Source organism: Vidua chalybeata, chromosome 8 (genome assembly GCF_026979565.1).
Source record: "Vidua chalybeata isolate OUT-0048 chromosome 8, bVidCha1 merged haplotype, whole genome shotgun sequence".
Classification (NCBI taxonomy): domain Eukaryota; kingdom Metazoa; phylum Chordata; class Aves; order Passeriformes; family Viduidae; genus Vidua; species Vidua chalybeata.
Genome location: NC_071537.1, coordinates 29,063,918 through 29,081,319, shown reverse-complemented (window position 1 = coordinate 29,081,319; position 17,402 = coordinate 29,063,918). Strand labels below are relative to the sequence as shown.

The window sequence follows — 17,402 nt, the reverse complement described above, 5'->3', positions numbered from 1 at the left end:
TGTGGGTCCTCCTTCAGAAAGCTTCTCTTGCAGATGTGGATTTTTTTTCCCCCACAAGTCTCAATCCTGTGTGGGTTATGCAGTGCAGGATTGACTTTGTATCCCCACAGGGAAATTTGCCACATACGTGTTCTGCATCCATTGGCTATCCCATTTTGCTGCTGAGGCTAATACAGGGAGCATGATTGAAGTGCTTGGCACATTGATTCAGTGCCACCAGAGGTTAATTACCTGCAGCATCCAGCAATCTGTTCAGTTGTAATCTCCAGTCTCTCATTGTGCTGATAACACCACCTTTGGGGAGTAATTCCCCTCCATCCTCTCAGGGATGCACATTTCCACAGAGCACAGCACCTTTACATTCAAAGCCAGATGTTTAAAGCCCACTGATTTCTGACTTCTGCAGCTTTGCAATGGGAGTAAAAAGAACATTTATTTCTTCAGGACCCACAGAATGATTTGGAGCTGCATACTCAGAGCCCCCATACTGAGCACTTACTAAATCTTTTTAGAAGGTTTGGCCATTAATATCCAGGCTCCATTAGGTAATTTGTAGTTGGTTACTGTTACATATTTGTGTCAGGTGGCCCACCTAAGCTGTGTTATCATCAGGATTGCATCTTGGAGTGAAATGCAGTGGGGCAATCTCAAAATAATTGGCCTTGGTAGGGAGTGCACCATGGATGTGGATTTGGGTTCAAGGGTAGGAACCTTAGTGAGTGCTCCTGCCTGATGTGACAACTGCTACCACTTGTTCTTCTGTCCTTGGTGCTAAAGGCAGTAGGAACAGGAGAGAAAATTAAACAGAATTTGCAAGGAAAGGATATTCTTTCTCATTCCTAATGACATCTTCTCAGCAGATTCTCTCTCCTTCCCTTTTTATCTTCTACCCCTTTTATGTGGCAGAAAGTTGCATAGTTTTCTGAGGTTTTAAGGATATTTAGATCTTAAGTTTTAAATAAGAAAAATTGCTATCAGTACATGTTTTCTATCAAGTCTGTATACTCCCTGAGCAGAGAGAAATGGGCCTGATCTCAGAGAAATGCAGTTTTATTCTTTTGTGTTTGTGTCTGAAAATGATCAAGTAGAAGAGTAAAAGGTAAGGATAAAACTGAGTGATTGTAAAAAAACTTGCAGAAGCATAAACAATGATTCAATATTGCTTTTAAAGTCTGACTCATTATTAGGAAGTAAATTAGGAGGTAAAAAAATGCTGTGTGACTTTTCCTTAAAGTGCTCTAATTTGCTTTCCCACATGTAACACTGCATGGAGAAATCTTCCTTGTCTTAAAGAAACATCATATTCCTGGCTTTGGAGTTGTACTTTCCTGCTGATCAGCAGTGTGATAACAAAGCACCTTACACAGTGAAAGTGGAATGTGTAATTTCTTTAAATTCATTCAGATATTTAGAGTCTTACAGATACCTGAATTTGCATTTTAGTAGTCATGTGCCTCCTCTGGAGATTGTTCCTTCTTGTTTCTGATTTACAGAGTGGACTGACGCCCCTCCACCTGGCTGCCCAAGAGGACAGGGTCAATGTAGCAGAGGTTCTGGCTAACCAGGGAGCTGCTGTTGATGCACAGACGAAGGTATGAACACCACTGTCACACGAAACATTTCCTTCCAGGGAGCCACGAGCCTCTAGACAGGGCTAGGAATTGATTTCGGGGTGAAACTGAAATCGCAGCAGGGAAGCATTCCTTGTAATGAATTATTGCAGAATATATTCTGAAAACTGAAGATATATGAGTTTGGGTGTTTAATGTCAAGCTCAGCCTTTGAGCAGTAAGCTTATTTCTTGCCAAATATTTAGATCAATATAGGTTTAGATTGTATCCTGTTACTGTGCTTCACTGAAGGTAAATGGGATTGATCTAGTTTTTGAGTAAGGAAGTTGTTATCTAATATGAAATACATATGTGCAGTGGTGGTCCATTTCAAATTTACTTGCCTAAAAATAGTTTTGCCTAAATATTTGGACTCCTAAGTAACAGACCTGTATTTTCAAGGTGCCTGGGGATGGCTTTTGAGACCCCCAGCAATGACACCTCCCACTTCACAGTATTGCATTTAAGATCCATGTCCTGAAGCAAAGACCCTTTGCAGAAAAGGTTTTATGCTCCCTAATGGTGTACAGTGCTCAGAATTTAATGATAATGATGATTGCACTTACATTCCTCATGCATTGTCTAGATCTTGCAGGCACTCCTTTAGCTGGGCAAGAAATTCAGATGAGATCAAATTCTTGGGCTGTAGCAGATCAAATCAGCTAAATGAACCAGGTCTCACAATCTGGCCTGCACTCGTTTGCAGAGGAGTAGCTTTCACAGCTCTCTGCTAGGTGTATGCCACAAGTGAGGTGCTGTGCTGGCATCACAGGTGTGTCAGACTGTCCAGCAATATTATCATATTACACTGACAGCTCAGAAAGGGCTGAGTCCATCATCATGTCTGGCTGCAGCTCAGCTGATTATAATCTGTGGCAGAGGGAAAAGTCATTGATAACTGATTTCTCTACAGTGTAATTCCAATTGTACCAGCTACTGAATTTAATAACATTATCCCGACATAAACATGAAAGAGTTTTGCTAAAATCCCAGGAGCTTCTCCAGGTTTATACTTTTGTAACATATCCTTAGTCTGTGTTTTAAAGAAGAACCAGTCAGGGTTCTTATCTGTCAGATCGCCCAGTAGCAGATGAGATCTGCCCTGGTTCATTCTTTGCACAATTTCCTCAGATGAATGTGGTTGCCTTTCTAGAGATAGGTTCTACCTGGTGTTGGTTTCAGTAGCAGGACATTGCAGAACCTGTTCTTTTGACTTGGCCAGAGCTGAACCACCTCCCAAGCCATACAACTCATCTGAGTATTTGCCTTTGCCCCTCTGTGCAGTGCTCTTGGCTGTCCCACAAATAGCAAGCAGTCTGAGGAGACATTTATATTGACAGGTGCAGGCAGACACACGTGTTTGCTTTGCTGGCTCTCCAGTGTCCAAATAGGATCCCATTCTGGGCTGCAGTGGCCTTTTAGTCACATTGGGGTGGTGGAAACATCTGAGCTACTGTCACAGCTGAGAAGCAGGCAGAGCATGTCTGCTGGGTCCCAGGGACAGCGTGGTGCAGCTGCAGGAGCTCTGTATTCAGCTTCAGAAAATACAGTCATATTTGACTGTGTGCAACATGATCAGTAAAAGCCATATAATTTTAAAGAAGACAGAAATAAATCCCTTGTTGCTCTCCCTCATTCCTCAGTTATATGTGTAACTAGTATGAATAAAGAACAGTTTCCCAGTACACTCTTGTTTCCATGGGACTGCTCCATAATTGTTAGGGAGTGGCTCAGGGACTCGTAAGTCAGGTTCTATTTAAGCAGGACTGCTTTGGGCTGTAAGAAGTCACCTGTCTGGGGAAATTCTCCATCCTGTAGGCTTCTGTGGGGAAGAACATCCACAACAGCTTGTCCTCCTGTTCACCCTACTAGTTAGTCCTCCCTGCTGTAGGGAACTGTCTGCTCCTTGGGAAGAGAGTGCCCACGTGCCTGGCAGGATTCTGTTAGAGAGGAATGAGCTCGATGCTTATGCACTGGCACATGCTTGGTGCTTTTCCACTGGCTTCTACAGGGTCCCATCTGCTGGGTGTGTGCAGCAGTGAGCCCTGCAGGCTCCTCAGAGCCAGCCCCATGGAGCTGTCTGCCAGATATCCGCTCGCTGCCACCTGTGATACAAGGAAAGGGCCAGTGCAGTACTGGGTGTATTAGCAGGGAATAGTTTCTGGATAAACTGATGATCACCCCGAGTTCCCTCCTGAAAAACCCTGAATTTCTACAGTGAAGGAAAATGTTATGCTATACGAATGGCCATACTTTGACCTCATGTTCTATGCAGGTGAAGGTTAGATGATTGCCTTGTAAAATAGCAGCCCTGCAGTTACAAGCTCTCCCATTTAGATGGATTAACTGTACATTCTGCCTCTAAAACCAGAGGCACTGGGGGACAAGATAAGCAACAGCTGAGTTGGCTTCAGAGGCACTGTTGCTATGCTTGCATGTTTGCACAATCCTGTCCAGCATGTCCAGTTGGGATTCATTCCTTTGGACATGCAGCAGCAGAGATGTGGCCATCCGTGCCTTAAAAGTCAGTGAAGCAGCACAGCTCAGAGTGACATTATATTTGGGATTTCTGCTACCAGCAGTGTCACCATGAACCTTCTGTTTTCTTCCCTCCATTTGACACCCATGTGCTTTTCTTACCTCAGTTTTTGGGGTGTGGATGACTGTTCAGTAGCGCTTTTTTTGTTGGTTCTATTTATTTATTTTCCTTCCTTATCATATGTCTCATTTTCCCAGGGTAAGCAAGCATAGGTTGTGTCACTCCAGCACAGTACCTGTCAATAGGGGGGGAGAAGACTCCATATCATTTAACTTAATATCAGTAGGTCATTGAACTCTTGAGTAGGGACCAATGAACTATCATCTTCCTCGTCTTTAGTCATCATTTATATATAACATACCCTCCCTGTGAAAACATCTAGAGTCTGCAGTTCTGACACATGGGAATTCTGACCCTGCACACACTCTGGGCAGTTTTCAGGTGGTTAAGGGAGAAGATGGGGCAAAAACACATTTTGCATCTTGAAGCTGTATCAGGGAACAAAAAAAAAAAAAAAATCCAGTATTGAAGAAGATCACTTGTACAGGGGATTAGTCTGTATGATTAGGATCAGTTCTGGCTGTTATGAGCATTTTCAGAATTGCTCTCAGAAGTGAACAGTTGCATATGTGAGTCTCTCTTGGAGTGGCTTCCCTCCCAAGAATTTTTTTCCTGACCTTTGTAGTACAAAAAGGCATGAAAGGAAGAATAGCTTCTGGTTATGAAGTGCATTTCTTAATAGTGTTGTGGGATCCTTCTGGTTTTGCTGCATCAATTAACTAAATAGCCTCTAATCCCAGAGCTGCAGGAGTCTAAATCAGTGCTGAAGTGTAAACAACACTGGTGCAGCAGGCCAGAACTAGTGCCTGAGAGGCCATAAGGCTGCTCCTACCACTTGAAAATGAAATTTTGTTAGGTGGTTTAAACTCAGCCATGTTAGAAAATACACTTCAAGTGGTAAAGTTTGAGCTGCTTCAAAATCCTCCACATTTAGAGAGCTTTAATAATTGAATTTGGTGTTCACAGAAGACATGTTAGTGTCCTGCAGCAAAGGCAGCAGCTCTTGTCTATTCTGACATTTCATTTGTTTGCCTGAATTTTGGTATGCTAAAGAGTTTTTGGTGCTGAAAATGTGCTATGCAGTATCATGCTTAACACAAGGTGTGCTCATCCCTTCACAATAATATTGGGAGCTGAAAATCAGTCTGGAGCCATGGCTACAAGCAGATATCCCTTCTCTGGTGGTCATGCTGAGTGTAAAAAGCTGTCCTGGTACATGTGGTGTTGCTTTTGTTTCAGGGCTTTTGTGCTGGTAGTTGGCACGAGTAAATATTGTTTCATGGCTCAGCAGGTCTCCACATGTCATTTTTCCACTGTTTATCCCATTGGAGAGTGTAGTTGTAGGATACAGCAGTACTGTGATGGACTGGCAAAGGAAGGCTGAGAGAAAAGTGCCGGTTCAATCAAGAAGGAAAGGCAGGGTTTGGAGTTTTTATTTCAGTACAGGTTTTTTTAGTCAAACAGTCACGACACTGCTCTTGGTGTTGGGCCTCCCATGGGGACTGATGGTCTCCCAGTCCTTGGCTGATGACTGTCTGGGGAACAAAACCAGTATTAAACTGCCTTTTGTTTCTAAAACTGTACTTTTGGTAGGAGATAATGGTGGCTGAGAGGTCATGGTGTTCTTTTGCAGGTCGAGCTGGGATTTTTATTGCAGATTAATTCATGTCTGCCTGCTTTGTTCTGACAGGAGCCCCATAGCAGCCTGAGACCGTAACAGTGATCCAGCTTTTCCATTGGAATATCTAATTTTCAGATGCAGGAAGAGATAAGAAGGAGGCAGGGAGGGAGGGAAGTACTATTGAGAAATATTGTTTTCATACAGAACAAACATTCAAATACAGGTGTCTTCGGTATATCTTCATGGTGCATTAACTATCTATCCTTGGCTCTTTGTACGTGCTCAGTTGTTATCAAGTGTTATCATGTGGAAATTTCCAGGCTGATAATATGCAATAATGAACCTTTGCAAGGTACTGCAACATGTTAGGTCCTGATTCAGCAAAGCAGGGAAGTGTCTGTGTGTGTACACGTAGGTTTGCCTGTTTCATTCAGTCAGGCCTTTGTGATCTTTGGATCTAAGGCAATTTCTAGCCCTGTAAACAACAATACTGTAACTTCATTGTCTGACATTGACAGCAGAAAAACAAAAACTGAGCAGCTTGAGAGTCAGCATGACTAGAAAGATGCAGTAATTCAAGCTGTTAAGATTTATGGTTATTGCCAGTGGAGGATATTAAAGTAATTCACTGAGATGATACAGAAGACTTGTGATAATTCCCCTCAAAAGTAAAAATTGAAGTGCAAGAGAATAAGGTATTCTTTATGTGTTCCATTAGAAATGAAAAGTTCAGTATTTCTGATTTTCTTTTTTCTTGGCACTTATTCTTGTAGCTCTTGATAAACCCTTCCCAGCTGCTAAGTCCCCTGTTGCTGCTCATTCTTTAAAACAGTCAGAAGGTGATGTCTGTTAGAGCTGTGTTAAACAAAAGCCGTGGTTTTCTTGGAAGTAACTTTTTCAATATTAGGCTGCCTCCTAAATCCCTTAGTGCTTTGCCAGTAATTATAACTGAGCCTGAATGGCTGTGCAGAAATTTATATAATTTATGGGTTTTGTTGTTTTGTTTTTGCTTTTGGCTTTGGATTTTTTTTTTAATGAGGTTTTTGTTGTTTGGGGGTTTTGTCTGTTTGTGGGTGGGTTAATTATTAATATCTTTTGAAGTAAAATATTTTAGCCTCCTGGACACCTTTCTGTAGACAATGAAAGCAGCAAGCTCAAGTAGCCTTGAGAATTGCTACTTTTATTGTTAATTTAATTGTGTAATTGCAGAATCTGCCAGTTAGAGTGTTTCAGAGCAGTCACTGGAATACCTCGATTTACATGGGGGTCTTGGGATACAATTGCTGTGCCTTCCTGAGCTGGAAGGAGTTGTGTGCAGGAACCTGAGCTCTGACTGAGAAGTTAAGGATATCCTCTCCAGGTTTCAGGCACTGAGAGGGCGTTTTGCTGACCAGTTTTACTTTGAGCAATGGCTCCCTGTGCTGCTGGCTGGGAGCATGAAGATGTCCCGTGCTGTGTGCCAAGGGCCAGCGTGCCCAGCCAGCCGGGACACGGTGTCACATCTCTGTCCCTCTGCTGTCAGCCAAACAGGACCTGACACGAGGTGACCACAGGCTACAGCAAACTCAAAAGGAAGCTCCCAGGACCCTCCAAGGACCTCAGGCAGAGGACTGGTGTTTTGCCACCAGGCTCAGCAGGTGCCCACACGGCTTCTGGGGACACGTGCGGTGCCCGTGGCAGGAGCTGCCTTTCAGTGCACAGCCCTCCAGCTGCCACACACAGGCAGAGGAGGAGGAGGCCTCCTTCAGATTTAGCTGAATTGTGACCCTGGAAATGTCATGATTTCCACTGTTAATTGGGAGGAGAAAGAGGAAAAGCTTTCACTTAGTCTCTGATTTAAACAGCAGACTGGTCAGGACTAACGAAGAGCATCAATAATTGCTCCTCCAGCCATTTTTGTAGGCACCACGTGTAAGTCTCTGTGTACACCATTTCTAGAAGGAAACTGTCATTGCACTGCAGTAAATATGGGGGGTTTGATAGCTCCTTTTTCAGTATTCATTGTTACAGGCTGGGGAGGAGCCTTTACAGATCACTTCAAAGGGAAAGCTGAGATCGGTTGGTCTTGGCTCTCTGATATGCTCCAGATTTTAATGTTGTAGGGTTATTCGCAGGGGGTTCTTGGCAGGTGGTCCTTGACTTTGGATTTCATCTCACCAGTTGGTTTTATGCTGACTATTTTTTTTTTTTTTTTTTTTGACCTTGCTGGTCATGTTAAGAGGCCTGTATTTTGAAGAGGGAGAAGGGAATTAAGGTTTTGTAGGACAAGGTCTCACAGCCTTTTTTTTTTTTTTTTTCTGTTTTTTGAACTGTTTTGATAGCTTGGCCATCCTTTAATCTGAGTTTATCTTTGGCCCATGTAGAGACAGGGGCTGTAGAAGCTGTGTTTGAGGTACATGACTCTGAGTCATCATTCTGCTGAAGAATCAAGGCTCTGGACAGCCCAGGGAGCCCTGTCAGAGAGTCAGACCCCAGGCACTCCTTGGAACAGGAAGTTATTTGGCCAACCCTAAACTAACAAGATCTGTAAGATGAGGTCTGTGTGTTCAGTTCATTTAAGCTACTGCTCCAGCTCTTACAACTGTGGGCTATTATTCTGTGCAGGAAAAGTTCCTTGTAGTCATTTGGCATCTGATCCAATGTTCACATAAGTCAGCAGATAGTTTCATTCTGCTGATGCCAATGGAATTTCAATTCAGTGCTGTTTCTGGCACTGATTAACTCATCCTGGTTGTCAAAGCTAGTAGTTTCTTTAGATGGCAAAGGGTATATCATTAACTGGAAAAGAGTGGCACAGCCAAATTTAAAGTAACTGTCACAGCTACCATCTCCTAGCGTGTGTTAATACAACTGAAATTAGGTAACCTTGTGTGAACTACTCCATAATTCAAGGGAAATGGTCAGCAACCTGCAACACCACCTAGAGACACACACATGTCTGTGGGCTTAGATGGGATCCACCTGGAGGCACCGAGGGAGCCAGTGGAAGTACTCACTGGGCACTTAAATTGACTTTCATGAGAAGTGTGCTTTTTTCCAAGGCTGGAGGATTTTTGACATAGTCCAAAGAAATAAAGCTTAATGGGATTTTTCCTGTTTCATGCCTGTTTGCTTTCTTCGATTATTTTTTTTTTTAATCAGGGCACGTGTGGGATACCCACATTTACTAACTGCTGATGTTCATTCTAGATGGGATACACTCCTTTGCACGTTGGCTGCCACTACGGAAACATAAAAATCGTGAACTTCCTTCTGCAACACTCTGCAAAAGTCAATGCCAAAACGAAGGTGAGTGTCCCAGCTGTGGCCGTGGGGGCTGCCCCGCTGTGTGTCGTGCCCCCACAGCCTTGCCTTTGCTCTCTCCCTGTGCCTGCAGAATGGGTACACGCCGCTGCACCAGGCAGCGCAGCAGGGGCACACCCACATCATCAACGTCCTGCTCCAGCACGGCGCCGCGCCCAACGAGCTCACTGTGGTAAGTGCTGGCCTGAAAAATGGGCCTGGTGGGACAGGAAAAGAGCAGAGGAAGCCTATTTCCATCACCCCCACATCCTCTGTACCATCATCTCTCCCAGAACGAGAACAACAAACAACTGAAAACCTCTTCGTTTTCGTCCCATTTCATCCCACTTATGTATCCTACTATCCAAATATTTATTTCCACCAGAAAACGTAAACATTTTTTTTTCTTTTATTTTACATTCTTCTGTAATTAACCAGTAGTTCCTACGCTTCTTGCTAACATTCAACTTCTGTTACGAATGTTTCAATTGCTAGAATGGAAACACTGCCCTCGCCATTGCTAAGCGACTTGGCTACATTTCAGTTGTTGACACGCTGAAGGTGGTGACAGAAGAGACCATGACTACAATTGTAAGTACAGCTCACTTCAGTAGGGAATGGAAGAATTTTTCCAAAGCCAGAGTATGACTATAACTAAACTTTGTTTATTTATGTGACTACGTAGATTCCAGTCACCTATTTCCTTTTAGCAGTATAAAGTTGATATTAAGTAAAACATGAGCTATTTTTAAGGTAGTAGACACTGTGAGGATGTGCACAGAAAGAGCACCAAAGGACCAGAAAATGGCCAGTGTAAAGGACTGGTCACAACTGCAGTGTTTCTCCAGACAATGTTTGTCCACACATCTTGTTGTTTAGGGAACAATTTTGCAGCGGAAAAGATGTTCCTACAGGCTTGTGTAAACAAAAGCTGCTTGAGAGCATTTCCCAATGATCTGATGCTTAATGGCTTGAATTTGACCTACGAGAACACATTCCAATATAAAAAAAATGGTTGGAATTTACTTAAAAGCTCCTCACTGTGTAGTTTCTGGTCCCTTCCATAGGATGGTGAAAGGCTGTATTCTGCAAGAAGCCACAGCCAGCCTCTGCAACCCCAAATACCCATTCCCTCACGTGGCTGTGAACTCCAGCTTGTCTGTCCTGCCTCTCAGGAAGCATTAGCCAGGAGACATTGAAGGGACTAGCAGTGGTCAAATATTACCTGCTGTCAGAAACATTCACAGAATCCAAAGCATTTCTCAGAAGGATCTTTTGCTCACTAATATTTTGCCAAATTGCTCTCTGAAGAAGTTTTCTGGGGCGAGGCACCTCCATGCATTACCGTAGTAATAAAGCCCAAACTGGGTCTGAAGAACATAAATTCAGGATATTGTCTTTCAGCAACTATTTTTCTTTGTCTGGTTAAAAAGATAAAATGCACATGTATGTGTTTTTAGACATACCAGGGGTGGAAAACAGTTACTGTGTGTGTTCTGTGTTTTGTCATTGCCCCTTTGTGTGGTCTATCTGTGCAAGCAGGTGGTTGCAATATGATGAGCTTTTGGGATGACAGGCAGATTTTAGTTTTGTTACTACTGCATGCACCTTTGCTTCCTGTGACTTTCCTGGCTGTGGTTCCAGTAGTTTACAGAAAATCCACCACACAAAAAATAAATTTCAGAACAATAAGATATAAAGGAATATGCTCGAAAGTAATGCTGATTTTTTTTTTCCTTACACATTTTCTCTGTGTTTTCTCAGGAATAAATTTCTCTTTAGAAAGATTCCAAAACATTTTCCACACAGAAAAATTTGATACAGAATGTTATACAGGATAGGAAAACTTGAATGACTACCTACTGTTCAATTAAGTAGCTGCAGGAAAACCACATATTTATGCTAAAAATCTCAATTTCACAAAGCTGTTCTTGGCTTTTAAAACCAACAAGCTGGGGGTGTTTGTGCTGCATAAACTGACTGACCATTTATCTTCTGTAGATGAAGAGTAGAGAGATGGTGGGTCAGGCTCTGAATCGTGCTGGAGGAAATGTTAGATGCTGAAAGACCTGTACTACCTCAAATATCTACTTTCAAGGGAAACCCAGCAATCAGAATATGCTACTTACCAGTGTGTAATTTTTAGACCTTGGAAGTCTAGATATGAAATCTGATTTATAATTGAGGCTCCTAAAAATTCAGTTTGACTGCTGAGACTTATATTTTGAGGCTTGTGGCTAAATAACTCCCAAAGCTAAATTTAAAGGAATCAGGGATGAATAACTAATTTTACTATAATTTATACTCAAACGCCAATTTAAAAAAAATGCAGCAGTACCTAGAAAAAGTCCAATGATTTTGCTGGTTTAACAATATGTTAAAAAGCTTTGCAAGTAATTCCCACAAAATTAATTGCATGAGGCTTTTCTGTAGGTTTTGTAATGTTTGAGCATGGAGGAGCTCTTCTGCCTATATCAAGTGATGGCAGTAGCCTAAGAAACATGAAATGCCGAGTGAGTATTCATAAGGCCAGAGAAAAACTGAAATATTTTAAAATAAGTGAAAATGGAAAGGCTATTTTGCCCTCCTGAAGTTCTTAATGATTTCTTATTTGCATATGAAGCATGAGGAGTAACTATGGTTGAAAAAGAATACAATCTAAAATCCCCATAAAGATGGGAGTGGGTTTTTGTTTGGGGTTGGGGTTTGGTGTGTTTTTGTGTGTGTGTGTGTTTTTTTGGTTTGGCACTTTTTTTTTTTTTTTTTTTTTTTTTTTTTTTTTTTGTGGTTTTGTTTTGGTTGATTTGTTTTTAATTCCACTGCACTCCTTGAATGGTATCTCTGCAGAAGCTCTTGTCTGACCCAAACCTCTACCAGTGGTTGTTGTGCTGGAAATGTAAAAAGTACATATGTATGTCATTCTTAGGATGCAGGTGTTCTAGGAACGGATTTCAGGTGCATTCAGAACTTTTTTTTTTTCTGCTTTTGTTCTTCTTTATATTGGTCTTTGAATGTGAATCAATATACACATTGAGATAAAAACCATGCAACCATTTCTGAGTGTCTTTCGTGCACAAAGCCCTTCAGGGGTATCATTTAGCCTGCATCTGGTTACAATTGTTCTTATTTGTGGGAAAAACACACAATTCCTGCTGAGGCACCTCTGAAAAAAAATCACATAGGTTCAGCCACTCCCAAATTGCAGAATTCTTCTGATGTCAAAGGAGAAATACTTCCCTCAGAAGGTTTGGTTTTATTCGAGATGACATATTCCTTGCTCAAAATTAAGATGATTACCTAGAGTTCTTATTAAGCCCCCAAAAATGAAGTTAATTTCAGTATACCTGATTCTTCTTTTGATATCATCATCTAAGCTTTCTACTTGTGGTTTTTCTGCTATGACAATATGAACATAGTTTAAAAAACAAATACAATATTGTCTATTTCTGTAGTCTTTTTAATTTATAGTTCAATGCATCTTTAAACTAGAAAGTGAATAAAAAGCTAAAAATTGCATTGTGTTTTTAACTGCAGATAAAAATCTTATCTTGCATTTAATTTTAAAAATAAATAGAATTTTAAGACAAATTACGCCTGCACTCTAAAATTGCTTTTTTTTCTATTACAGACTGTTACAGAAAAGCACAAAATGAATGTACCAGAAACCATGAATGAAGTTCTTGATATGTCTGATGATGAAGGTATTAAAAATTTAAATTTTTTTTCACTCTTTGTGATTGTAAGAACTGTCTGTTTAAAAACCCAAGACTAACACACATTATTAGTTGGATATGGTCATTGCACATCTGTTATTGTTGTACATTGATTTTGTTGACACATCAATAGTATGTGCTTTTCTTTAATTGTTTTGTTTATTTAAATCATGCAGTTCGTAAAGCCAATGCCCCTGAAATACTCAGTGATGCTGAATATTTGTCAGATGTTGAAGAAGGTATTTGTGCATTTTTGTATTGCGCTGATATTTAACTTAATCCTCTTCCTTTTATTTCATCTCTCTGAAAACTAATCCTTTCAGATAATTTTCTTATTATCCCACTAACAATAAGTTCTGCTTTAAAATTAAGAGCGCTTTCAAAAATTCTTTGAGCTACTGCTGATAATCCTCTAACTTTTTTTCTGAATTTCTTATGATTTTTGGATCATATTACCTTCACTTTCCTGGAATAATCATTTTGCTGATGCTTCTATAAAATAAATAAATGTTTTATTGTTTTAATTGAAAAATTAAATACTGGACAAGAGGGTAAAATATCAAAACACTTTGAGTATCAGCCATTTCTTCCAAAGTCAATGGCAGAAAGAACAAAGTTCTTGGGTTTTTATAAAAAACAAATTACTGTGTTAGATTTTCTTGTTTTTCTCTATTCAATCTCTCTTTCTTCATCCCTATTGATGTATTTACTTCTAATTTTCATCGCATTCAAGCACCAAGGTGTAAAAGATATTTCAGTTCTTTGTGTGCAGCTCTTGTTTAATTCATGCGTTGAGGCTTTTGGTTTGTTTCCCATCTGTCATTGTGCAGTTCCAAATGGATCATGTTCTTACCATACATACATGTTTTCCAAATAGCTCTCCTAGGCCATTGTCCTGCTCAAAATACTGCATTGTTTCAGCTGACAGGAACACTGATGCATAATAGTGAGAGTGAACAGGGCAGGAACTTGCTGTGTCCCACTGCACAGCGAGGTACACACCAGAAACACCCTGTGGGGAGCCTGGGTGCTGGAGCTAAAGATGTCAATTGTAATGTATGGGATCATTTTTAAAGCCAAATCTGTGGAGGTTTCTTCTAGTCACTAACTCTCAGTATAACAAAGACCAAACCAACAATCAGGAATGCAGGTGGTACAGTTGGTTCCTTGCGTGTTGCAGACTGTATTCTGCACGTGTGTTGTGGCCAGGGGAGCTGAGAGAGTCATTTATACCTAAACAGTCCAGCTCTGCATCCTTGTGTCTAAACTGGAGAGAGAGATTTGATGGATGGACAGCTCTGTGCCCAAGGAATTGGCTGGATGGGGCACTCAGAGTTGTGCTCAAAGACTCAATGTCCAAGAGGAGACCAATGATTTGTGCCATTCCTCAGGCACTGGTATTGGAACTGGTGCCATTTCACAGTTTTGTTGGCAATGTGGACAGTGGGATCAGTGCACCCTCTGCAGGTTTGCTGGTGACACCCAGCTGTGTGGTTAACGTGCTAGAGGGAAGGGATGCCACACAGAGGGACCTGGACAGGCTGGAGAGGTGGGAAAGTCAAACTCATGCTGTTCAGCAAGGCCAAGTGCAAGGTCCTGCACCAAGATCAGGGCAATCCCAAGCATAAATACAGGCTGAGTGGAGAATGGATTGAGAACAGCCCTGAGGAGAAGGACTTGAGGCTGTTGGTGAAAGAGAAGCTTGACAAGACCTGGCAATGTGCACTTGCAGCCCAGAAATGTCCAGCCGTGTCCTGGGCTGCATCCAAAGCACCACAGGCAGCTCTCACCAGACCCCACCTGGAGTGCTGCATCCAGCTCTGGGTTCCCAACGTGAGGAGGACATGGAGCTATTGCAGCAAGTCCAGAAGAGGCCACAGAAATGATCAGAGAGCTGGAGCACCTCTTCTGTGAAACCAGGCTGAGGGGCTTGAGGTTGTTCATCCTGGAGAAGGTTCCAGGGAGACCTCAGAGACCCTCCAGTACCTAAATGGGATCTATAGGAAAGTTTGAGAAGGACTTTTTACAAGGGCATGTTGTGACATGACAAGGGGAATGGATTTAAGCGGAAAGAGGGTAGGTTTATATTCAATATTAGGAAGAAATTCTTCACTCATAGGGTGGTGAGGAGCTACAGCAGGTTTCCCAGCGAAGATGTGCGTGCTCTATCCCTGAAAATGTTCAAGGCCAGACTGGATGTGGCTTTGAGCAACCTGGTCTGGTGGAAGGTGTCCCTGCCCATGCAGCAGAGTTGGAACAGGATGATCTTTAAGGTGCCTTACAACCCAGGCCATTCTATGATACTGAGATGACAGGATCTTTTTCAAACCCAGCACTGAAAGGGAGCTCACAAATCAGGTAACAGGTGTTTTGCAAGGCTTGTGATTAATTACAGGCTTTGAGGTGATAACCACTGGCCTGTGTCTCTTCCCTGATTTGCAGATCTGTAAAGACAACTCAGTGATGCCCATCCCCACAACTCCTCAGTGTTAGTGGGGTATTCATATGCAATGCATCCACTTACACCAGCCGAAACAAATCTGTTCAAGATGGTAAGGCACTCTGACAAGTCTCAGAGCCAGGGAGCTGATTTCCAAGTGGGAGAAAGGCACAAATTTAGCAAACAAATCCAAGCTCTCCCTGGCTTGGCTGGTGTTCATATCATCAGCCAAAACTCTTCAGTGAGACAGACTTGTTGAATGGCTTCTCAATGAGCCACAACCCTCAAGGTTTCTCTCATAAGAGAAATTGAAGACTTGGAAAGTAGAGACTCAGAGCTCGGGGACAAATGTCAGGAAACCATTTCCTTGTGTTTTATGTCTTGCTGTGCCCACTAAATAAGTATTTACATGGGAATTGTGTAATTTCTCTTCCCTGCTGAGGACAGTTTGGTTTGGAGTCAAAGTGGTTGAGAAGAGAGATTTATTTTTTTATTCTTATTCCTAGACTGTTCTGGCAAGTCTGCCCAAATGAGGTCAAGTGTTGGGAAATTGCTACACCGCAAAAAAGAAATGGTGTTTTTTTTTTGAAAGATGTGAACATGATTTTGTGGGGAAAAGAAATGAGGGCTCACCTTCATACACAGCAGAGATTTTGTAGAAGAGCAATTCTGATGCACACTGAGCGTGTGCTGTGCTTTTCTTTTTGAAGAGATTGCAAATCTTACAAATGTAAACCTGAGTTTGGAGGAACGGAGACTTTCCTCTCACCATCTCCAGCTGTGAGCTGGCTCCCCGTGCAGCTGGGAGTCCCAGCCCTGTTCCCGTGGCCATGGGGCTGGTGGGGAGCAGGGCTCAACCATGGTAAAGCTCAACTCCAGTTTTCTGCAGGAGGCCTGGAAGGAATCCCCTCCTCTGGAGCCATGCCCATCCTCTCAGCATCCCTCTGGGCAGCTGCAGGAGCTTTAATCTGGTGCAGGGAGCTGGAGCCCTGCTGCACCTGCCACAGCCCTGCCCTGAGCCCTGTCACTACAGCCCTCCCTGTAGCTGCTGCTGCTGTCCCAGAGGGGAAGGGACAGCAAGCCATGGGAGCTGATACAAAGAGGAGAGAGACTGAGCAGTGAAGGGCAAAAAAAGAATGCAATTCATAAACCCAATCACATGTGGAGAGTTTAGACATTATTAAAAACCAGTTATTCTTGAACTTTTTTTTTTTTTTTTTTTTTTTTTAATTTGGCCTTCAGTAGATAACAAACTTTTGGGTGTAAACCAGGACACAGTTTTAAACCCATTTAATGGAGATGCCTGCCTCAGTAAGAATAAGTTTCATGCTAATCAATCCCTGGAAGATTAGACAGATGTCCCAACAGAACATGAATGCACACTGCCTGATCCCTGAGAGGTGCTTCGATACAACAGTTTAAGTGCATTTCAGACATGTCAGAACATCACCATGCATGAAAATCTGTTATTGGTCATCTTGGGAGGGGTTGATTTTTTTATATTTTTAAGCTCAGTTTTCAGAGTTTCTTTGGCTCCATAACATTACACAGGTTCATAAAAGTTTTAGTGGTTGGTATTGGCTTTTCTCCATACTTTGGAGAACATACTTGGCTACAACTTGAAACATCCTCCTTTTCCCTGTGGCTCTACCTCTTCTGCCATCAAGACAGCTCTGGACAGGCTGTGATGAAGGAGTGGCAAAATCCTCAGGTATCTTTAGCAAAGCCAAATGACAAATGCTCATCTGGATCCCAGCCTATGATTAAATTTTGTCTGGGACTTTTCCCAAGCCACATGATGCCTTCTCTCCTGCTGCCAGAGAGCCTGTATTTCTCACTGGGTTCTAAAAAGAGCACCTACCCTGTGCTCCTGCGATTCCCAGCTGTAGGAGGCATGCTAGGAGACCAGAAAAACAGGGAAAACTTGGGATGAGAAAGATGATAAGAGGTAAGAAAATTATTCTTGGGGAGAAAAGACTAAAAACAGTAGAACCTTCTATCCCAGAAAATAAAACAAAACAAATAGTGTGAGAGATAGGCTGGAACATATAATGGGTGGCAAAGTGAGCAGCACTGCTTGCTGCTTCCAGAACTCTAAAAATATGGGGCACCAGTGAAACCAGCAAGAGTCAGATCC

The 17,402-nt window shown here is 42.1% G+C and overlaps 1 protein-coding gene across 1 annotated transcript in view; it reads left to right on the top strand.

Moving 5' to 3' along the window:
• The window catches only part of ANK3 (ankyrin 3), a 306,368-nt gene that overhangs the window by 214,487 nt on the left and 74,479 nt on the right, over positions 1–17,402 (top strand). The window contains exons 20-25 of the mRNA XM_053948490.1: positions 1,494–1,592; positions 9,020–9,118; positions 9,207–9,305; positions 9,608–9,703; positions 12,741–12,813; positions 13,002–13,064. Of these exons, the coding sequence (XP_053804465.1) occupies positions 1,494–1,592; positions 9,020–9,118; positions 9,207–9,305; positions 9,608–9,703; positions 12,741–12,813; positions 13,002–13,064 (529 nt within the window). The remainder of the gene's footprint in view (positions 1–1,493; positions 1,593–9,019; positions 9,119–9,206; positions 9,306–9,607; positions 9,704–12,740; positions 12,814–13,001; positions 13,065–17,402) is intronic.